At 41.8% G+C, this 25366-nt stretch overlaps 1 protein-coding gene across 1 annotated transcript in view; it reads right to left on the reverse strand.

Moving 5' to 3' along the window:
* Positions 1-2913: 2913 nt before the first annotated feature.
* Positions 2914-25366, reverse strand: part of LOC124555497 (ceramide-1-phosphate transfer protein) — a 35373-nt gene continuing 12920 nt past the window's right edge. The window contains exons 3-4 of the mRNA XM_047129422.1: positions 14824-14999; positions 2914-3195 (exon numbers count right to left, since the gene is read on the reverse strand). Coding sequence (XP_046985378.1) covers positions 3067-3195; positions 14824-14999 — 305 coding nt within the window. The 3' untranslated portion in view covers positions 2914-3066. The remainder of the gene's footprint in view (positions 3196-14823; positions 15000-25366) is intronic.

Consider the following 25366-nt stretch of genomic DNA (forward strand, 5'->3'; position numbering starts at 1 on the left):
ACATTTAGCTGATATTCTACACTCAGTGGTAACTCATTGATATACATGTCAGAAGAGGAAGTGGTCGAAATATGAAATACTATAAGCAATGACACAATTTATAGTTTCTATCACATGTACCTTCATATGCTGTTACTTTTTGGTGTAAAGGAATTTTTTGCTTCCTAGCACATTATTATTTCCTTTCTGTTAATTATTAATCAAAGTAATGATACATTCTCAATCATCTAGCACCTCCACAGTAATACTGTGGAACAAAAACATAAACAAACAATATTGTTAAGTTAGCAAGAAAGGTTATCAGTGCGGTCTGTTGTTACTGGCTTCATCATTTCCCCCTTCTTCAGCAGATTGTCTCATTCCTGCACAGCATGCAAAAAATTCACTCTATTGCTCATTCTCAAAGCACAGTTAAAAGTTTTCCATAGATTATGTCCATTCTGTTTCTTTTGACTTCCATGTCATGATGATGATGATGATGATGATGATGATGATAACTATTTATTTCAGGAATAACATATTTTCTTATGTGACAACCAGTTTTTGACATTCAATGCTCATTATCAGATGGTTATGAATCATTATTTCATTTTTTATGTAGTAGCTGCATGTTTCACGTTCACTTTCATTTATCCTATTAAAATACGAAGTTATGACTAGTCTCTTAATTCAGTAAGAAACAAACACAACAAGAAGGCTTCAGTCATGAGGATTTTCCTGATAACTTACCTGAGAAGCTCATTCCCTTTGGCAAGTGTAACAACAAAGCCCAATCACGTCTGTGGAATGTTTCTTGAATCATTCTTTAAAAGTTTGAGAGCAATGGGGTGGTGCATTGTGTTGATGAACATACAGTTCACCTGTGAAATGTTGTAGACCGACAGCTATGCACAATTCAAGAGCACTCCACTATCATTTGCCAATTATAAACAATGTCAGATGTATCAGAGGTCTGATTTCATACAATAAATATTTCCCACACAAGGCCACAACCACCATCTGTCTATTAGCAAGCATGATGCATCGTCTCTTGTAATCTCTAATGATGTACTTTTATCTTGCCATCAGTGTCTACCAATGACTATGGTGACTCATCAGTCTAGCTGATATTTATCTGTGCTTCTAGCATCCAATTAATGATGTCTGATGTTTCTATCCATGCTAATCTATGTACCCAGAGAGATGTGGTGAGTAAATGTAGATGTGGAAGTTGGTCTTGCCTGTACCCCACAGAAAGTAGATGATTTAGATGGTTCTGGACATTATGGCTGTTGCTCACCACTTGTTGTAGAACACTCAGTTGGTAAGTGATCTGCTGTATTCTGGTTTGTTCACCTGTTGTTAAAATTTGAAATAGTGAACAATGGCCCCTGATGTTAAAACATTGTTACTTATGCCTGAGTTCCATAACTGCCATAGAGAAGATGTGTCCCACAGTTCAAGTAACTGCCAACATTCAAATGCCAATCCTCCACTCAACTTTCATGCTGACACCCAATACACTGTCTGAGAATATCTCCGTCATGCGACTCACATTCACCACAGTGATAGGAAGGCTCTATCTCACACAGTCTCTAAATTAATTGATCATGACTTTATACAACATGTAAAAGGGGAACTCATTTACCTTTTCTAAAAACTGCAAATCTTCCTAATTTCCTTCACACTACATCCATTTTGCAACATGCATGTTTAGTGCCCATACCATACTTTAAATCAAGACTGTGACTCTGTAAGCTTGAAAATTTCACTTTCCTGTCTTTTTTTCAGTGTCAAATAAATACGTGTCATTTTGTGTGTTACATACCAATAGTAAAATTTCACTGTCCTTTCAGACTTCATGTTGTTGTTGTTGTTGTCGTTGTTGTTGTTGTGGTCTTCAGTCCTGAGACTTGTTTGATGCAGCTCTCCATGCTACTCAATCCTGTGCAAGCTTCTTCATCTCCCAGTACCTACTGCAGCCTACATCCTTCTGAATCTGCTTAGTGCATTCATCTCTTGGTCTCCCTCTACGATTTTTACCCTCCACGCTGCCCTCCAATACTAAATTGGTGATCCCTCGATGTCTCAATACATGTCCTACCGACCGATCCCTTCTTCTAGTCAAGTTATGCCACAAACTCCTCTTCTCCCCAATTCTATTCAATACCTCCTCATTAGTTATGTGATCTATCCATCGAATCTTCAGCATTTTTCTGTAGCACCACATTTCGAAAGCTTCTATTGACTTCTTGTCCAAACTATTTATCGTCCATGTTTCACTTCCATGCATGGCTACACTCCATACAAATTCTTTCAGAAACGACTTCCTGACATTTAAATCTATACTCGATGTTAACAAATTTTTCTTCTTCAGAAATGCTTTCCTTGCCATTGGCAGTCTACATTTTATATCCTCTCTACTTTGACCATCATCAGTTATTTTGCTCCCCAAATAGCAAAACTCCTTTACTACTCTAAGTGTCCCATTTCCTAATCTAATTCCCTCAGCATCACCCAACTTAATTCGACAACATTCCATTATCCTCGTTTTGCTTTTGTTGATGTTCATCTTATACTCTCCTTTCAAGACACTGTCCATTTCGTTCAACTGCTCTTCCAAGTCCTTTGCTGTCTCTGACAGAATTACAATGTCATCGGCAAACCTCAAAGTTTTTATTTCTTCTCCATGGATTTTAATGCCTACTCTGAACTTTTCTTTTGTTTCCTTTATTGCTTGCTCAATATACAGATTGAATAACATCGGGGATAGGCTACAACCCTGTCTCACTCCCTTCCCAACCACTGCTTCCCTTTCATACCCCTCGACTCATACTGTTTAAATTTTAGCTCATACAGGTGCAGTAAACCAATCAAATATGCTGTATAATTTACATTACTGATATATGACTATATTAAAATTAAAACAAAAAATTACTTTGGAAGCAAATTCACATTTAATAAAATTTAAGTACACCACCTCAAAAATTATAGGAACATAGGAAATCTTCCCATTGTTAAAGCTCTGAACTGAAACAAGAATGATCAAAGTAAATGCACATTTCTCTTTAGTAATACTGACTACTGTTATGGCAGACCATGTAAGTCATGTTTATCATAGAGATTGTTGCTACGCTTATGTACCTCTCCCATCACATCCAACATTTCAGGTAGAACTAAACTTGCAGCTTCAACTTCCTCTTTGCTTCCACAAACCTGGAAAAATTGATTTACATCCACTTAGTTATATCATGAAGCAATACCAAATTTTAAAAGAACTGACAAACATCAAAACAAAAAGAAGTGAAGTAAAACATATACACACAGTTCCATGCTATGTTAAGTTTTGCACATGTGTTAAATCTGCTAGAAAATTTTCACTTATGTATAAAATCAGGTGGGTAACTGGTTCATTTGTCCAATGCCTTACTGACTCAGTCGTCCACACGATGGCTTAGCAACTGATTGTACTTAAGTGGGGTAAGTCTCTTGTTATGTTCTAAATTCAGTACCATTCTAGTACAAAACTGAAATACTGGGTGATACAGTTGAAGCAGGAATATGACACTGGACAGTTTCAGATTATGACAGTCACTAACAGCACATCAGTTTCAGGTGAATTCTGAAATTACTTTACCTTTTTCTTAAATAATAATTACAACATTACTGCAGTAAGAATTCCACTTGAGAATGGGGATACAGACAGAAATTGGTAATGAGAATAAACAAAATTGAAGCATGTACTGTTTGAAGCTTACAAAATGGCATTTATGGAAATTTATGATTGTTATTTTCTTTCACAGATTCCAACATGTTAAAGTCAGTAGTGCAAAATGTGAACTATTTTTAGTTTGTTCCTATACTTTACTCTTCCATTTCAGAATAAAGTCCATTGTTTACCTGCAGTGAACTGTTTTGCACCATACTGAAATCTTCTGCAAATTACCTTGACAGTTAACCTTTATTCAACTCATTCCCCTTCTTTAGACTGCTGTCATACAAGAATGCATTAACTGAGGATCCATTGGGGATGAGCTCAGCATATATCTTATTTACTGAAGAAAACATGTTCCAGGATGGGTTTCATGCAGATGGACACAATTGACATTTTTACTTTAGTGTAGATTTGAAGTGTATTCACTTCAGTGACCTTTCATTTCATTTCAAGAGCGAAGTAAAGTAGCCAGCACACATTTACAGTCTTTTTTTCTCAAATTATTCAAGTACTTGAGAGCACTAACCAATCAGTAAATGAGGCATCCTATAGAACACAAGTTCAGTAGTAGCCACAAACAGAAATTTTGTAGTAATCTGGTTTGCATGTGAACTGGGAATTGACTGTCTTTAAAAAATCAGTGTCAGCAAACATAAAAGTATTCACCAATGAGGGAAGTAAATACACTTCCTTACCAGTTGTCACTGCAGATACTCACACCTCATAACTGAACAATGCCTGCCATTTTGAAATCAACTAATATGAAGCTGCTTAGACAACAATTTTCAATGGATACTGCCCAATTACATCAACTGAAAATAGATCACTGGTTGTACCTATAATGTGAGTGCTACTTGTATTTGACCCCACAGTCAAAATTGTCAATGACATGTTTGTAAGCGCTCCACCAAAAACTTTGCTACAATTTTGGATAGAACATGGAGAGGGCATTGTCATTAACTTTCATCAAATTTTTACTTTTAGGGAAGATATTTTGATTGAATCCTCTTAGCTCTGTGACTCTTCTTTGGAAGTAACACTATGCCAACTGCAAGAACAGAAGAGATTTTTTTCCATTTTTTCCCATTGCTGTTTACATACTGCCCTACCCTCTACATCATTTAACTATGGAAGTAAATGATGCGCTTTAATACTGTAAAAAGTATAGCAGTGATAGAATTATTAACAATATTACTTTTACAGCATAGTAGTACTATTCTACAGACCAATCTGTTAGGTGCTGCTGGCATCCTCAAATAATAACATATGTGACAGATAATGATGTTGGCCTTCCATACTCACAAGGAGGTAGACAAGTAGTACTAGTAGTGGCTGTAGTAAAAGCAGTGTGCTACAATCAATCACTGGTTTACTGGTTGGTTGGTTTGTGGGAGGGGGAGGGGGAGGGGCGGAGGGAAGGGGGTTGAAGGGACCAGACTACAAAGGCCATTGGTCCCTTATTCCACGACCTTGAACCACCCACAACGGAAAAAAAAGCAACAGAGATGACAATGGATGACACAGAACAAGAAAGAGATAGACAAAGACCAGAAAAGAGGAATTAAAAGCACACAGAGTTTGACAATGGTTGACCGACCATGGAAACAAAAAAAAAGCAAAAGCCAACCACCAAGAGACACACTAAAAACCCCAATCTAAAACCAGAGGCCAAAGTCCAGACACAACACACAAAAGAGACAAACCCTCAGATTGAGTGATACAAACCCCCTGCACGAATAAAACTCAAAACTAAGCCTGCCATTGCAGCATCATCCATTAAAAGTGCAGGGAGCATAACAGGCAGCGCAAACGTCCAACAAGAGGTGGACCACTGTCAACGCTGATCCACAGCGACAATGAGGCGGGTCCTGGCATTGCAATAAATGACCATGCGTCAGCCAGGTATGGTCAATGCATAGCCAGCAGAGAACAACTAAGTCCTTGTGAGAGGCTCACATGGAGGAGTGCCACACACCTGCAGACTCCTTGATAACCCAAAGTTTGTTGGGTGAAGGCAGGGTGCGCCATTCATCACCCCAGGTACCAAGGACTTTCTGCCGCAATACTAACTGGAGATCACATTCCAAATGGCCAATCTCCAGGGCCAGTTCACTGATAGCCTGTTTGGCCAGCCTGTCAACATGTTCATTACTCGGGATGCAGACATGACCCAGGGCCCACACAAAAACCAAGGCGCAGCCGCAAAGGGCAAGAGTATGGATGGACTCCTGGATAGCCATTACCAGATGAGAGTGAGGAAAACACTGGTCGATTGCTCATAAACCACTCAGGGAGTCACTACAGGTAACAAAGGACTCATCTGAGCAGGAGCGGATATACTCTAGGGCACGAGAGATGGCTACCAGCTCTGCAGTAAAAACACTGCAGCCAGCCAGCAATAAGCACTGTTGACAATGATCCCCAAGAGTAATAGCATAACCAACTCAACCAGCAACCATTGAACCGTCAGTATAGATCATGTCAGAGCCGTGAAACGCGGCAAGGATGGAAAGATAGCATCGGCGGAGGGCCTCAGGAGGGACTGAGTCCTTCGGGCCCTGTGCCAAATCCAGCTGAAGGCATGGGCAGGGCACACACCACAGAGGTATACGTATATGGGCCTGGAAAAGAGGTGGGAGAGGGAAAAACTCAAGCCCAGCGAGAAGAGACCAGATGTGAACCGCAATCTGACACCCTGACCGGGGCTGCCATTCAGGAAGATGGATGACCGAGGTGGGGAACAGGAGACAGTAATTTGCATGCCCGGGCAAGCTACAAACATGTGCAGCATAAGCGGCCAGTAGTCGTTGGTGCCGGATCCGCAATAGAGGGACACCAGCCTCCACAAGTATGCTGTTTACAGGGCTTGTGTGGAAAGCTCCAGTTGCGAGTCAGATCCCGCAAAGTAGTATGGAGTCAAGCAACCACAATGCAGAAAGCGATGCCAAACCATAAGCCAGGCTCCCATAATCGAGACGGGACTGAATCAATGCCTAATACAGACGTAGAAGATTAGACCAATTGGCACCCCAGCTGGTGTGACTCTAGCAACGAAGATGGCTAAGATGGCGCCAGCACGTTTCTTTAAGCTGCCGAATATGAGGAGCCAAGTCAACCAGGTATCAAAAAGCAAGCCCAAAAACTGATGCCTTTCCACCATGGCAAAAGGATCGCCGTCAAGATTAAGCCGTGGCTTAGGGTGAACAGTGTGATGCTGGCAGAAATGCATGACACATGTCTTGGCAACCGAGAACTAGAAGCCGTGCATGACGGCCCAAGACTGCGCCCTGTGGATAGTGACCTGTAGTTGCCGTTCAGCAACCACAATGCCCATGGAGCTATAGTACAGACAAAAGTCATCAGCATACAAAGAAGCCTATACGGACATTCCCACAGCTGCACCTAGCCCATTGATAGCAACTAAAAGGAGGCAGACACTCAAGACAGAGCCTTTCAGGACCACACACTCCTGGACTAAGGAGGAACTATGGAATTGACCAACTTGCACACGGATGGAACGAAGCGACAGAAAATTCTGAATAAAAAATCGGGAGCGGGCTCCTAAGACCCCACCCATGAAGCGTGGTGAGGATGTGCTGTCGCCATGTTGTATCATGTGCCTTCCACATGTCAAAAGAGATGGCAACCAGATGCTGGTGGCGGGCAATTGCCATACTGATGGCAGACTCCAGGCAGACCAGATTATCGGTGGCAGAGCAACCCTTATGGAACCCACCCTGAGACGGAGTCAGAAGGCCCCGAGACTCAAGTACCCAACTCAACCTCCGGCTCACCATGTGTTCGAGAAACTTGCACAGAATGTTGGTGAGGCTAATGGGGCAGTAGCTGTCCACCTCCAGTGGGTTCTTGCTAAGTTTCAACACTAGTATGATAATGCTTTCCCGCCACTGAGACAGGAATTCACCCTCAACCCAGATACGGTTGAAAGGCTCGAGGAGGTATCACTGGCAGTCCACCAATAGGTGTTTGAGCATCTGACAGTGGATGCGATCTGGCCTGGGACCCATATCAGGGCAAGCAGCTAGGGCACTTTGGAATTCCTACTCACTGAACGCAGCATTGTACGATTCGGGGTGGTGTGTATGGAATGAAAGGCTCCTACGTTCCAACTGCTCTTTCAGGGAGCAGAAGGCCAGTGGGTAATTCATAGAAGCAGAACTCTGAGCAAAATGGTCTGCTAAGAGTTCTACAGTCATGTCTAATTCAGTACAGACTGTTCCATTCAAGGAAAGCTCAGGGACGCCGACAGGAATCTGATATCCATAGAATCGTCTAATCTTGGTCCAAACCTGCGATGGAGAGGTACGGATGCCAATGGTGGAGACATACCTTTCCCAGCACTCCCTGCTTCCATCGGCAAATAAGGCGTTGGGCTCGGGCACAAAGCCACTTACAGGCAATGAGGTGTTTCAGTGATGGGTGCCACTTATGACGTTGGAAGGCCCACCTGCGATCTCTAATTGCCTCAGCAATCTCTGGTGACCACCAGGGCACAGTCCACTGCCGAGGGTACCCAGAAGAACAGGGAATTGCAGGTTCTGCTGCAGAAACGATGCCGGTGGTAATCGCAAGAACCACCACATCAATGACATCATGAGGAGGAGGCTCAATAGTGGCAATGGAGGCGAATGAGTCTCAGTCAGCTTTATTCAAGGCCCATCTTGGGAGGCGACGCTGTGGCAGTGACAGAAAGATCGGAAAGTGGTCACTACTGCACAGGTCATCATGCACACTCCATTGGACAGATGGTAGAGGGCCGAGTACGTGCCATGCGCCACACATAAATGTGGCACTGAAATGAGGCACCATTATTTAAGAGAGAAAGGTCAAGCTGTGCCAACACTTACTCTATCACAGTGCCTCGGCCTGTTACCACCGATCCACCCCATAAAGGGTTATGGGCGTTAAAGTCACCCAGTAACAGAAAGAGAGGTGGCAGTTGGGCTATCAGCGCAGCCAATACATGCCGTGGGACATCACCATCTGGTGGAAGATAGATACTGCAGACAGTAACAGCCTGAGGTGTCCACACCCTAACAGCGACAGCCTCTAAAGGTGTTTGAAGAGGTACGCACTAGCTGTAAAGAGTGTTAAGGACGTAGACGCAGACTCCACCAGATATCCTCGCATAAGCTGCCCAATTCTTATAATAACCCCGACAGCCACAGAGGACTGTGCTTCGCGTTGCCGGAAATAAAGTTTCCTGGAGAGCAATGCAGAAGAAAGGGTGAAGGCTGATAAGTTGTCGGAGCTCAGCAAGGTGGTGGAAAAAACTGCCGCAATTCCATTGGAGGATAATATGATTGTGAGGCTAGGAAGGCACTGAACATCCCATGAGACTGTTTACGCCACAGGGTCACCTGTTGCCACCGACTGAGTTCCTGAGGAACGTTATCCATTGCATCTGAGGGTCCGGCGAGATCCAGGTCCTCAGCGGACACCAGAATCTCCACCTCATTCTTGGATGCAAAGCTTGTAGGTAGGGGAGGGGTGGGTGCCACTGCAAGTTCCTTGGTCTTAGGGGTCTTCTTCTTGGACTGAGTCAGTCTCCGAAACAGAGGAGGATCATGAAGCCCTACAACCAGCTGCTTTTGTGCACTTCAGCCACTGGCAGGCGTCACCTTCCCCACTGGCAGAAACCTGGGAAGGGAGGGACCCAAGGGACCCCTTCTGAGCAAGAGGAGCCAAAGAAGGTGGACGCTTCTCTGGCTTAGAAGTGGGGACGGACGTCCCCAATGGTTCAAAGAGGTGTTGTTCCCAAAGTGGTGGTGCAGGAGCAACAGGGAGGGAATTGCCCCCCACCATCAAGGGGGCAGATGTAGTCTTCCGGCTCTGAGAGGTGACTGGGGTAGATGGAGCTGGTGAGGCTAGAAAAGTTGTAGCGGTGGCATAAGTGGTGGTCATACGAAGAGGATGGAGGTGTTCAAACTTCCTTTTAGCCTAAGTGTAGGTCAGTCGGTCCAGGGTCTTATATTCCATGATTTTCCTCTCTTTCTGTAAAATCCTGTAGTCTGGCGAGCAAGGTGAATCATGCTCTCCGCAGTTGACACAGATGGGAGGTGGGGCACATAGATTATCGGGATGTGATGGGTGTCCGCAATCTCGACATGTGAGGCTGGAAGTACAGCAGGAAGACATATGGCCGAACTTCCAGCACTGAAAGCACCGCATCGGGGGAGGGATATAGGGCTTGACGTCACAACAGTATACCATCACCTTGACCTTCTCAGGCAATGTATCACCCTCGAAGGCCAAGATGAAGGCACCGGTGGCAACCTGATTATCCCTCGGACCCCGATGAATGCACCAGATGAAATGAACACCTCGCCACTCTAAATTGGCGAGCAGCTTGTCATCAGACTGCTAAAGAAGATCCGTGTGGAATATAATACCCAGGACCATATTTAAGTTCTTATGGGGCATGATGGTAACAGAAACATTCCCCAACTTGTCACATGCGAGTAATGCCCATGACTGGGCAGATGATGCTGTCTTTATCAAAACTGACCTAGAGCGCATTTTGGACAAGCCCTCCGCTTCCCCAAACTTGTCCTCTAAATCCTCTAAAAAGAGCTGAGGCTTCATCATCATGAAAGACTCCCCCATCAGCTCTTGTGCATACTAGGTACCGGACAAAATAAGCATTGTTGCCAGCCTTAGCCTTTCGTTCCTCTCATGGTGTGGCCAGGGAGGGGAACCATTTGGGGTCATACATCTGCGCATTGAATTGAGCCCTCAAATGCTTAGAGACTGCTGGTGGTTGGCCACCAGCAAGAGAAGATGTGCCACGCTTCACTGTGTGTCACCCACCCTGATGCCACCCACTCTGACCAAGGGACCTCCCCACGGGCACCACCCAGCTGCAGCAAGGGCCACCTGGCAGGATGGCCATTGCCAGGAGTCCCGATGCCCCAGGGAGATAGGCATCTACTCCTTGGCATACGTGGGGAATTAACAGCACAGGCATCAGCACAGCGATCCCTGTGCTGTCGGGGCTACAACCAACAGGGTACATGGCGGCCCCACCACAACAGACTGGCTATTGTGTTGGGTATCAGGTGCAAAGAAGTCCATGGTCGTCGTCGTGGGCATGCAGAAAGCGAGACTGCGTAGTGCATGGTGGAAGCCACACCCAGCAATGTATCCTCGTCCAAGAGATGGAGAATGAACCGGACTGCAGTGTGACGACGAGAAAGGGGGCTAAAGATCTCAATGCACTATGGACACGATGTACCATGTAAGGCGCCCTTCCCCAATTGGCTCGCTCTTCGGAAAAATTTTGAAGAATGGAGGTCAAACCCTACAGGGGTCCAACACAGAAGGCCGAAACATATGAGAATCCTTTTAGTCACCTCTTACGACAGGCAGGAATACCGCGGGCCTATTCTAACCCCCCGGGCCTGCAGGGGGAGCTACAATCATATACAATTAGCTATCAAGACCAAAATAATAGCACATCTGTAAAAAAGATATGATGGAAAGAGAAGGCCCTCAATAAGTTGCTGAAAGACGGATTGCCTGCAAAAAATATACAGTAGATTTAACGCTTCACATACTGTTATAGATATTACAGTAGAAAATACAGTTCAAAACAACAACAAAATATTCAATGCAGGGGCCTGTGCTTGACATGAGCTGATACATTCTCTTTTTTTTTTCAATTTAATGATATTGTATTACCCATTAACTTAAAACACTCTAAAATGGAAAGCTATGAAATGGGCATTATCTCCTCATGAACCACATGCAACTAGAAGGGGATATTCTTCAAGATGTTCATGTGAACCATTATGAACAGGTGCTAATGAGCACCATAAAACTATTGCACAGCTTCCATTAACAGCCAACAGTCTAACCAGTTAAGATTTAAATGGGTAAATGACAGAATCCTAACAGGTACACAGCTGGCAACAGGACACTGCGAATGCAAGAGTGGCAAATGCATCATATACTATTGCAACCAACACATAAACCTCAAGAAAGTCTAGTGCTGCACTCCAACAGAAGGGACAGTTTACTGGCCCCTGTTGGCTGAAGAATCAATGTGAATACTATTCCTTCCTTCATCATATCTGACAGTGTCACCCATTCACCTGATTCATATTTGAGAGTGTGCCAGAGTCTGCAAGAAGGTAATGTGTTCCTGAGTTTGCCAGATAGTGGACGGTGGCCATGCTACTACCAATGGAAATTTGTAATCGGAAAAGCAGAACCTATATAACAATCACTCATCAATTAATTCATGTTTTCCTCTGGTACTACAAAAAAAGCAAAGAAGATAACTTTAACAATAACAAACCGAAAAAAGAAAAAAATTTATACATTTAAATCTATATGCTTAACACGAGACTCAGTGATATGTGTAACAGAGGTTCTATAGAATCCTACTGACAGCATTACACAGTCCAGTCATTGAAGGAAAATTTGGGAAAAAAAATCATGTAGCCACAAATTTTTGCTCAGTGGTAGGAGGAAGTGTCAGGAACAACATACTAAAAATCCTAACTGGTGGGGTGTGAGCATCAAGGTGGGGAGGAAAGGTTGAAGGTCATTTTTTTACATTTTCCCAAACAAATCAAAAACTGCAGCTCATAGCAAAAATGTTTCACAGTACAAAATTAAACTACATTAAATTTCCACTAAAACTGATACTGTTCATTTTTTCTCTGGGTCTAATAGTTTCGGTGTTGAAGGGGAAGGAAAAACAAATTGCAGATTATTAAAAATATTGCTTTAACAGTATAAAATTAATCTTTATCTTTAAATAAAGTGGGTTAAATACAAATGTTAAATGTGTGTACCATGTCTATGGGGTAGGAGCATGAGGGAAGGTAGGTCACTGGATTCTGTTCAAGATTTTCCCTCCTCCATAGGTCTGCAAATTGAAGATCGAGCATGTGTTTCCCAATTCTATCTACCCCACTATGTCACAAGAAGCAAATACCCTCCAAAGCATGCCTTGTGAATCACTAAAAATGAAGGATTCAGAAATGCCCAGAGGATGTTTATTTTCCACAAAATGCTTTAGTACTACATGGAGTGCACAGATGAGTGCAAATCACACTAGCACAAGAAACACACATGGACAAATCAATGTAAATCTGTGCACACTGTTCTACACTACTAGAAGGGGGTATTGATTCGTAGTTATCCTGTGTAGCAGCTGTAGTGTCCTTCTGGGAAAGGCAATTTCCCCCACAACATGTGCTGTTCCATTTTCAGTTTATGAACAAACTACACCTCCCCATCATTTCCTGTCCAGTTCTCTTACATAAGTACACATAATAACTTCACAGAGATTGTGTTTATATAGTGGAGTTATTTCCAGTTTTTTAATGAGTACTTATTTGCAGTTGTTAATTGAGCTATTATGTAAAAAAGCTCAACAGCTGAAGCTGTTGACTGTCTACCACACTGAACAGGTGGTCCCAAGTATAGCACACTGTCAATATGTATTAAACAAAATTGGATCCATTTGTCAGCACTATCACTGTCTGGAATACTTTTCGCAGAATGAGGGGTATCAAAGGCATCAACCAAGACTCAGCTGTCACACCTGAAGAGATCCAGAGGCTTAAATTGTACCATTCTACAACAGGAAGAGGTCACCTAGGTGTTACAGGACTTTACATATTTCAACATAAGTCACGCAGTGAATTACAGCACATTACTGTTCTGCACCTGAACATGAGCAGTCCCACTCCACGAAATACATCCACAACCATCTTCAAAGATACACAGTGGATGTGTGGTAAGTGGCTCCACTCAGAGCAGCCCACTCTACAAGTGCCAGCACTTCCCAAATGGAAAAGATTTCTGCAGCCTGCCAGTAACACAATTAGTGGTGAGAGAAATGCCAGTAACACAATAAAAAGGTGAGAGAAATGCAGTAAGTCTCTGGGAATTTATTAATTTACCACAATGTACACAATTACACGGCTTTACAATACACTGTCAACAATAGAAAGCAACAATGTTTCACATTTACCAGTCCAATTCATTTCCCACCACCCCTACATAGGTCACTGACAACATTGCAATCACACAATTCCAAACACTGAGCCACTGTTTACAGGAACATAATGTACATAAAAGTCTACTTAACAGCTGCAAAAAGTACTCATTTAATAAACTGAAAATAGCTCCACTATACAAACACAAGCTCAGTGAGTTATTTTGTCTACTCACATAAGAGAACTGAACAGGAAATGCTGGGGGAGTATAGTCTGTCTGTAAACTGAAAATCAAGCAGCACTTATACTGGGGGACATTGCCTTTCCTGGAAGAACACTACAGCTGCTGTACAGGATGACTAAGACTCGAGTTCTCCTCTAGCAGCATTGAACACTTTGCAGAGATTTATGTAGTTTCTGTCCATATGTGTTTCTTGTGTTAGTGTTATTAGTAACTGGTATCTTCATTCCTTGTAGTGTTAACCCATTTTCTAGGAAATAAACATCCCGTGGGCATCACCAGTTATTCAAAAGGCACATTGTAGAGGGTTGTCACACATAATGGGGTAGACAGAGTGGGGATTAACTCCTTGATCTACAATTTGCAGACCTACGAAGGAGCAAAATGCAGGAACACAATTCAGCGACCTACCTTCCCCTGTGCTACTACCCCACAGGTCCTGCCCTTCATCATCCCTCGAACACAATTTATTCCTTAGTACAGCTGTACTGCACTTAGGCATAGTGCACATATTTATATTTGTTTTTAACCCACTTCATTTAAAGATAGAGATCAATTTTATAACATTCGGACAATATTTTAATAATCCGCCATTTTTCCATCCCCTCTTACATGATAACCATTAGGACCAGAGAAAAAAGTAATAGGATCTCTTTTGTACGAAATTCAAAGTAAGTTTAATTTAATGCTGGGAAGCATTTTTGCTAAGTGCCGCAATTTTTGAGTTATTCAAGAAAAACCTAAAAAAGTTACCTTTAAGGCCCACCCCACCCCATGTACCTTTACTGATCTTCGTTGACTAGGCTAACAACATTTGTCTGTTTATCATTACGGTGCTTTTGTTCTATATACATACGTAGTGTGCGTGTTTACGCTAGACGGGAAGGGAGGAGGGAGCCAATGGAGAGACCTACCTTTTGAAGCAATCCCTCTTTTGTTGGCAACACATACATTGCAGCTTTTGCTCCTTTACGAATAAGGAAAGGGTGGAAGTTGCCTAAAGTTTCATCATAAGCACTCTGGCATACTCCAGAAGTTTTGTCTTTATCATTTAGCTCCTTCACTCGTGTCAGGAACAGCCTTATAAAATCTGAAAAAAATACACACATTCTTAATTACCAATGTAATACCAAACTGAAAATTTCCAACATTTTCAAGATCAATGCAAGGCATTTCAAAAAATGGTTTGATATAAGATAAAACTAATTATAGTGCCCGAAAAAGAAGTGAAGTAACCAGAAGACATAGCCAGATATCAATGCAACTTTGTACATGGTGAGATGAAAAAGTAATTGCAATTTTTTAATTCTGCAAGCTTAATACATCAGATCTTCAAATATTTTTATCTTGTTGGTACACATGTTCCGGATGTATGTTTGCATTTTCATCTGTTTTGAATCTTTAGTTCACTGTTGCCAGTCAAAAAGGTTATACATCTTTTTGAGTGCTTGGCAAATATTTACTTTCAAAAATGGTGGCTCAAAGAATTTGCACTAAATTTTGCTTGAAAAATTTAATAAAGTGCAGCACCTCATTCAAAATGATGACAGTGGCTTTTTGTGAATCCACTATGAGTAAGACAAAAGTTTATGAGTGATGTAAACATTTCAAAGAGGGTCGAGAAGACACTGAAGAAAATGACCACTCTGGGTGTTTTAGCACATCAATTACTGATGACAATGTGGAAGAAGTAAAGAAAATGGTTCCGCAAAATCGATGAATCACCATCAGAGATGTTGCTGATGGTGTCCACATATCCTTTGGCTCATGCCAATCAGATGTTTTTAAATGTTTTGGGCAGGAAACATGTAGCAGCAAGTTCTTTCCAGAATTGTTGAATTTTGACCTAAAATAATGTCGCATAGACATTACTCAAGAATTGCTGAATGAAGTTGACAACAATCCAGAACTTCTAAAGGAGGTTATAACAGGTGATGAAACATCTGTATACGGGTCTGATGTCAAAGCCAAGGCCCAGTTGAAACAGCCTTAAGAGCCACGAGCGAAAAAAATTCAACAAGTACTATCACACAAAGATTCTTCTCAACATTTTCTTCTATTACAATGGGATAGTGTATCATGAGTTCCTGCCTTATGGTTGTAGAAATACCACCTGGAAGTTATGCACCATTTACGTGAAGAGATCTGAAGAAAGTGACCAGAATTGTGGCAAAACCACTCGTGGACATCGCATCAAGATAACGCTCCTGCTCACACCTCAATACTTGTTTGTGAATTCTTGCCTCGGCCACTGTATTCACCAGACATCAACCCTTGCAACTTCTTTCTATTCCTGAGGCTGAAGCGAACCATGAAAGTACATCATTTTTCCACCACTGATGAGATTAACAGAATCACTGAAGGAACTGGATACCATAACAAAAAGTGAGTTCCAGAAATGCTTCCAAGACTGGAATAAGCACTGGCACAAGTGTATCATATCTGAGGCAGATTACTCTGCATGGGACAAAATTGATGTTGATAAATAAATAAAGAATCTTTAAGAAAAAAATTCCTGCTACTTTTCGATCACACTTCGTACATTAGTGGATATATAAACGATTAGGGTTGCGATTCTCTGTGAGAGCAAGAATGGCCACCAGAGTGCATAAGTGTTGTTCATGTTTAGTGTTGTTACCAGGCCAAAAGGGTATGTACGGAGCATGAACAGTCACTGTGATGGAAATGGAGATGCTGTGTAGTAATGTGAGACAGTGTTATCAGCACTTGCACACTTTGACAGGGTTCTCATTATGGGTCTCCATTTGCCCAGCTGGTCACATTGTCCAATACCCAGATTTGTGAGGCATTATGATGTGACAGTGGCAAGGTGGTGGATTGCATGGTAATGTGGGGACAGTTATACTTCAAGTCAAGGCACCGGTCAAAATGTCTGACCATCACAAGGTATGACTGCCATATTGTGCAACAAGCACAAACTAACTACTTCACATCTGCACATTTCATACAACTAATGGACTCCCTGCAACATTCCATATCATCCTGCACTGTTGGTCAGAACTAGCAGCAGGTGGCCTAAGGAATTACATTCCCATGCAGTCTGTCATTACCACAACATAAACGGCTGAGTTTGGAGTGGTGTCGTGACAGGGAAGCATGGACTGCTGATGAATGGTTTCACACTATGTTCAGTGATGAACTTTGATCCTACACTATCCAGGATGATAATTGTTATAAGTACATCAGGAACCTGGAAAGAGGTCCCATTCTTCCAATGTTTTCGAGAGGACAACGATGTTCCTCCTGGCATCACAATGTAAGGAGCCATCAAGTATGATTTCAGGTCATAGCTGGGAGTATCTGAGGGAACTCTGATGGCACAACAGTATGTCACACACAGATAGCATCCGCATGTGTTCTCTCTCATGTAACAGTACCATGGCAACCCTTTTCAACAGGACAATGCTCGTCCACATATGGCACATGTCTCTATGAACTGTCTGCATGAAGAGGTACTCCCACGACTAGTAAGACCCCATATCTGTCCCTGTTAGAAGATTTGTGGGACAAGCTTGAATGTCAAGTCCATCCCAGTACCAGTATCCAGGATATCAAGGGCCAGTTACAACACATGTCGCCTCAGGAGAGAATACAACAGCTTTATGATGCCATTCTGACTTGAATCAGTTCATGCATGCTGACCAGAAGGGTCAGTGGGTTTTTTACTGCCAAGTTCTTTGTAAATTTGACTCAGTTTTGTAATCACTGCAATAACATCACATACCCTCTAGAGCTGTGAAGTTTTTTTTGTTCTCTCCTCTCCTCCTGTGTGCTTCATATTTTTTGTCAGGCAGTGTGTTTCATTGTTGTTCAGTGTGTTTCATTGTTGTTCAACATATTTCAGCTGGCTGGTTACATTTCTTCAAATCAAAGACTAGCAAAGACTAGCAAAGACGTCTACGAAAACTTTCCAATAACAGTTAACAACTAGAAATAGAAGCAGAAGGCAGGAATATTGAAAATATAGAATGACTACACATTTCTAAGTCTGTCTGTCATTCAACACTATGAAAACTGAAAATATGAAAACTAGAAACAAAAATGTTATTGCAGCTAAAAACATGCACCCTTCAGTTACTGATTTCACATTTCAGCTCATGCTACTCCAATCAAGCAACTCTTGGCACATAACTCATTTCTTCTCATAAACAGAGGAAACAGAAGTTGTTACTTAATGGCTTTTTTTTTTTTTTTTTTTTTTTTTTTGCATTGCTTCCGCATTTAGATAAAAATTTCATATTTATGCCACACAAAAAAACTTTAAAGAAGTCTTGACAAACAGAAGAAGTTCTGGGAACAGAAGGAGTAATTGAGTATGCTGCATTATTAAAATGGACAAAAAGCAATCCCTCGGTTTTCCTTCTCCTAGTTGGAAACAAAGATGTGTAAATAAAGTTCGAAAGTATATTATACAATATCCTTTAGTTTTTTATGTATATATAAGAGATTTGTAGCTCAAAGGTTTGTGTTAATTCAATTTCGTTTCTTCCTAAGATACTATGATGTGAAAACCAAGCATCTGAGTTAAAATAAAATTGCATTTGTTTATTCTTTAAACTTATTTTCTTGACTATATTCCTGTATCCAGTGAAGTCTTGACAAGATGATAAATTGAAGAATGAGCATGCTGACTACAGCAACTAGGCAATAAAGTTCAATCCTATATTACACAAACAAGTAAACTGAGAAATATCATCACCCTATATTAAATACTTATCCAGGACACAAGCTTGAGGTGGCAGTACAGAAATGTACAAAAAGTAACAAACACATACATTCATGATTATAAAGATAAACAGAATAAAACTGGAAATATATGTGTATTAGTAACTTTCATCTCCCAGTACCTACTGCAACCTACATCCTTCTGAATCTGTTTAATGTATTCATCTCTTGGTCTCCCTCTACGATTTTTACCCTCCACGCTGCCCTCTAATACTAAATTGGTGATCCCTTGATGCCTCAGAACATGCCCTACCAACCGATCCCTTCTTCTAGTCAAGTTGTGCCACAAATTTCTCTTCTCCCCAATTCTATTCAATACCTTCGCATTAGTTATGTGATCTACCCATCTAATCTTCAGCATCCTTCTGTAGCACCACAATTCGAAAGCTTCTATTCTCTTTTTGTCTAAACTATTTATCATCCAAGTTTCACTTCATACATGGCTACACTCCATACAAATACTTTCAGAAAAGACATCCTGACACTTAAATATATACTCGATGTTAACAAATTTCTCTTCTTCGGAAATGCTTTCCTTGCCACTGCCAGGCTACATTTTATATCTCCTCTACTCCGACCGTCCTCAGTTATTTGGCTCCCCACATAGCAAAACTCATATACTACTTCAAGTGTCTCATTTCCTAATCTAATACCCTCAGCATCATCCGATTTAATTCGACTAAATTCCATTATCCTCGTTTTGCTTTTGTTGACTTTCATCTTATATCCTCCTTTCAAGACACTGTCCATTTCGTTCAGCTACTCTTGCAGGTCCTGTGCTGTCTCTGACAGAATTACAATGTCATCGGCGAACCTCAAAGTTTTAATTTCTTCTCCATGGATTTTAATTCCTACTACAAATTATTCTTTTGTTACCTTTACCGCTTACTCAATATGCAGATTGAATAACATCGGGGAGAGGCTACAACCCTCTCTCACGCCCTTCCCAACCACTGCTTCCCTTTCATACCCCTCGACTCTTATAACTGCCATCTGGTTTCTGTACAAATTGTAAATAGCCTTTGCTCCCTGTATTTTACCCCTGCCACCTTCAGAATTTGAAAGAGAGTATTACAGTCAACATTGTCAAAAGCTTTCTCTAAATGCTAGAAACGTAGGTTTGCCTTTCCTTAATCTATCTTCTAAGATAAGTCGTAGGGTCAGTATTGCCTCACGTGTTCTAATATTTCTACGGAATCCAAACTCATCTTCCCCGAGGTCTGCTTCTATGAGTTCTTCCATTCGTCTGTAAAGAATTCGCGTTAGTATTTTGCAGGCATAACTTATTAAACTGATAGTTCAGTAATTTTCACATCTGTCAACACCTGCTTCCTTTGGGATTGGAATTATTATGTTCTTCTTGAAGTCTGAGGGTATTTTGCCTGTCTCATGCACCTTGCTCACCAGATGGTAGAGTTTTGTCAGGGCTGGCTCTCCCAAGGCTGCCAGTAGTTCTAATGGAATGTTGTCTACTCCCGGGGCCTTGTTTCGACTTAGATCTTTCAGTGCTCTGTCAAACTCTTCACGCAGTATCATATCTCCCATTTCATCTTCATCCTCTTCGATTTCCATAATATTGTCCTCAAGAATATCACCCTTGTATAGACCCTCTATATAATCCTTCCACCTTTCTGCTTTCCCTTCTTTGCTTAGAACTGGGTTTCCATCTGACTCTTGATATTCATACAAGTGGCTCTCTTTTCTACAAAGGTCTCTTTAATTTTCCTGTAGGCAGTATCTATCTTATCCCTAGAGATATACGCCTCTACATCCTTACATTTGTCCTCTAGCCATCCCTGCTTAGCCATTTTGCACTTCCTGTCGAACTCATTTTTGAGACGTTTGTATTCCTTCTTGCCTGTTTCATTTACTGCATTTTTATATTTCCTCCCTTCATCAATTAAATTCAGTATCTCTTCTGTTACCCAAGGATTTCTATTAGCCCTTGTCTTTTTACCTACTTGATCCTCAGCTGCCTTCACTATTTCATCTCTCAAAGCTACCCATTCTTATTCTACTGTATTTCTTTCCCCCATTCTTGTCAATCGTTCCCTAATGCTCTCCCTGAAACCCTCTACAACCTCTGGTTCTGTCAGTTTATCCAGGTCCCATCTCCTTATATTCCCACCTTTTTGAGGTTTCTTCAGTTTTAGTCTACAGTTCATAACCAATAGATTGTGGTCAGAGTCCACATCTGCCCCTGGAAATGTTTTACAATTTAAAACCTGGTTCCTAAATCTCTGTCTTACCATTATATAATCTATCTGAAACCTGTCGGTATCTCTAGGCTTCTTCCATGTATACAACCTTCTTTTATGATTCTTGAACCAAGTGTTAGCTATGATTAAGTTATGCTCTGTGCAAAATTCTACCAGGCGGCTTCCTCTTTCATTCCTTACCCCCATTCCATATTCACCTACTATGTTTCCTTCTCTTCCTTTTCCTACTATCGAATTCCAGTCACCCATGACTATTAAATTTTTATTTCCCTTCACTATCTGAATAATTACTTTTATCTCATCATACATTTCATCAATCTCTTCATCATCTGCGGAGCTAGTCGGCATATAAACTTGTGCTACTGTGGTAGGCATGGACTTCGTATCTATCTTGGCCACAATAATGTGTTCACTATGCTGTTTGTAGTAGCTTACCCGCATTCCTACTTTTTTATTAATTATTAAACCTACTACTGCATTACCCCAATTTGATTTTGTATTTATAACCCTGTATTCACCTGCCAGAAGTCTTGTTCCTCCTGCCACCGAAATTCACTAATTCCCACTATATATAACTTTAACCTATCCATTTCCCTTTTCAAATTTTCTAACCTACCTGCCCGATTAAGGGATCTGACATTCCACGCTCCGACCCATAAAACTCCAGTTTTCTTTCTCCTGATAACAACGGTCTCCTCAGTAGTCCCCACCCGGGGATCCGAATGGGGGACTATTTAACCTCCGGAATGTTTTACCCAAGAGAACGCCATCATCATTTAACCATACAGTAAAGCTGCATGCCCTTGGGAAAAATTACGGTTTAGTTTCCCCTTGCTTTCAGCCATTCGCAGTACCAGCACAGCAAGGCCGTTTTGGTTAGTGTCACAAGGCCAGATCTGTCAATCATCCAGACTGTTGACTCTGCAATTACTGAAAAGGTTGCTGCCCCTCTTCAGGAACCACATGTTTGTCTGGCCTCTCAACAGATACCCCTCCATTGTGGTTGCACCTACGGTACGGCTATCTGTATCGTTGAGGCATGCAAGCCTCCCCACCAATGGCAATATCCATGGTTCATGGGGGGGGGGGGGGGGGGGAGGGGGTTATTTCAAATATAATATAGGATTTATGCTGTAGTAGGTTATTGATGTCAACATCAATGTAGTTGGGATGCAAAAAGAGGGATAGAGGGGAGTTGGCCTTCTTCATAGATTATTCAGGGTTCTGTTAGATACAGCCTTAAACTACCACATGTACTAAAGTTTTGGTATTTGTCTTTACTACTTTTATGGAATGAAGGTTGATCTGTAGGATAGACAGATGTCTAAGTTAAATTACAAAATGATAGTTTGGCTATGAGGGTGCGAAGTCAATGCACATGATGTCATGCGAAGCAGCTATGCTATAATTACAGGGTTTGTATAAAAAGTAATAAGGCTGGTTTTTTGCTGACGCAACTGTACTTTGCAGTGCGCGCTCACCCGGGGGGATTGGTGGTGGGGGACGTCTGGCTGAAAACGCGCAGCGTGCCAGTCGCCTGCAGGCTGTCTCGACAGCAACGTGCATTGAGTGGACGCATTTCAAAGTCAGCGGTCGTGGCGCAACATGCAGCAAACGATCAAGGAACATTATGCTGTCAAGTTTTGTATGAAACTATGAAAATTGGGTACAGAAACGTTGGATATGTGTCGGCAAGCCTATGGCGACAATTGCCTGTCAAAAGCCCAGGTTATCACGAGGACGAAAAGTTTTTTTTAAAGAGTGCTGGGACAGTGTTGATGATGAGGACCACTCCGGACGCCCGCCAACCAACTAAATTGATGAAAACAGCCTCCGTGTGCTCGTTTTATTGAACACCAACCATCGGATGAGTGTCAGGATGATAGCAGTTGACCTCAGACTTGTTAAAATGACAGTGCACACCACCATCACCACAGAATTGTCGATGAGGAAGACCTCCCCCAAGATGGTCCCAAAGATTTTGTCAGACGCTCAATAGCAAGCACATGTGGACACCTGCCAAGACAATCTCCAGAGCCTTGAAGCTGATCTGGAATTTTTAGATAACGTTATCACTGGAGGCAAAACCTGGGTGTTTCAGTTCAACCCAGAGACAAAGCGCACACCGCAGCTTCCCCATGTCCAAAAAAGGCTCACATGAGCAAATCGAAGGTTAAAGCCATGCTGACTGTGTTTTTTGATGTGAGGCGTGTGGTTCAAAAAATGGCTCTGAGCACTATGGGACTTAACTTCTATGGTCATCAGTCCCCTTGAATTTAGAACTACTTAAACCTAACTAACCTAAGGACATCACACAACACCCAGTCATCACGAGGCAAAGAAAATCCCTGACCCCGCCGGGAATCGAACCCGGGAACCCGGGCGCGGGAAGCAAGAACGCTACCGCACGACCACGAGCGGCAGACACGTGTGGTTCATCACGAGTTTGTGCCACAAGGCCAAATTGTTAATGGCGCATCATGACAACACGCCAAGTCACACCTGCTTCATGGTGGCCAGCTACGTGACCAAGAAACGGATTCCAACAATTCCCCAGTCCCCCTACAGTCCCGATGTGACCCCACCAGACTTTTTGTTCCCAGAACTAAAAACTTCCCATAAAGGAAACAGTCATGGGACCCTGGAGGAGGTCCAAGCCGCCACGACAAGGGCTTTGAAGGCCATCCTGGACTCAGTGTGCGTGGAAGTGTTTGAAGTGCAGAAATCTCGCATGCAGCGGGTTGTTGACTCTCAAGGGTCACACATTGAAAAGTACTAAGTGGTTGTAGCATCATTTACAATAAATTTTGATTCACAAGCTCAGTCTCATTACTTTTTACACAAACTCTGTACTTAACAGTTCAAGTAGTAATTTACAGGACAGTCAGTGAAGACAGGTTATGTATGTCTCACTTTACAATGCATTGTTAATTTTTGACACAGTGACCACTACCATTAAAAAAATTGCTTATTCCAGAATTATATTCACACCACTATCTGACACAATCACTTCAACTGATTGCTACATGTGTCTGCACATTATTCTATCACTGAATGCTCACAAGCAGCAGTTGAAAAACTAAAATGAGTTCTCATCACACTTCATGATGAGTGCTGCCCACATTGCTGAAACAAATATGTAATTTAAAGCAGTTCCCCTTTTTCTTGTCCTAATCAAATGAGCTTGCCAGTGAAGAGTTCAATTTCAGTTTGTTTACTTGAAGCCAGTCACCAATACTCTTCTCCTATTTTGGAAGTACTTCACTTTCTCTATCTTATATTCCCTGAATGGCTGTTGCAGTTCCTTTTTAATAAGTTCATGCTTTCAAGCACAAATCTTGTTAGTTGGTACATGTGTTTAAAATGTCAGTGCAAAGAGAACCCTCCTTGTCAAGCATAGGAGTACATAAAGTTCACAGAGTAAAGCTTCGTGTAGCTAGTTTTTGAGCTAAAACAATTATTTGTGCCTGAATGAAGTTGCCCCAAAATACTACCTCACATGGCATCAAGAAATTTAAGTACATAAGTAAACATTTTTTAGTGGCATAATAGTTGCTGAATGTGACTGCCATTGTAATCATGAGGTTCAACTCATGCAACAGATCATGAATTTGTGCCTTCCACAACAGCTTCCCATCTACTGTCAGTTCCAGGAATTTGATGTTTATGTCCTCACTAATTATGCCAACATTGAAAGACAGCTGCATGTCATTTAGATTTGCATGGAAAAAGCTGAAGTACTGCATTTAATAGCAATTAAGAGTAAGTCTAATAGATGACAACTACAAGCTGGAGTATCTGAGTCAGATGGTAGCTCACTTTCTGTGTTGTAGAAGTTTATAGCAATCATCTGCTGCCCATTATTTGGATACGATTATTTTTTAATAAGGCAAAGTTACTTGGGGAGTTATGCAGGGGACCTACAGTTTAACATGGACCCCAAGCCACAGAGCAACTTAGAATTTTCCACACAAACAAAGTACTGCCAGAGATGAAAAAAGTAGTATGTAACAGGGAAATATCCCAGTACTGACAAAGATTGAACCCCATACCTTTGAATTTCTAGTCTTACACTTACCCAGTTGGTCCCAAGGTACAATTTTCATCAAAAACTTTGATTATTTTGTGAAACGAGGAATATTGTAAAAGTAAAGTCATCCTCACAGCAGAGTTTGGTTTGAACACCACAGAGCTTTATTAGGCATGGTATTACAGGAGGTTGCATGTCCTTGCCTCCCACAGACATATGAACTAAGCTATCCAGCTAGATATAGGAGGCCTACACAGTTAAACATGGACTCCCAGTCATGGCACAACTTGGAATTTTTCATGGCAAGTAACCTAGTAAGCTATTCTTATAATCAAACTGTGAATTTCTTAATAAGATGTGCTCCAAGAAATAGGCAACTACATTACAGTATATCTGTTTAAGCTCTGCAAACCAGCCCCAATGGGCTATTCAGTATTGACGTGCCATATCTCATCATGTGGC

This window comes from Schistocerca americana, chromosome X, assembly GCF_021461395.2.
Source record: "Schistocerca americana isolate TAMUIC-IGC-003095 chromosome X, iqSchAmer2.1, whole genome shotgun sequence".
Taxonomy (NCBI): domain Eukaryota; kingdom Metazoa; phylum Arthropoda; class Insecta; order Orthoptera; family Acrididae; genus Schistocerca; species Schistocerca americana.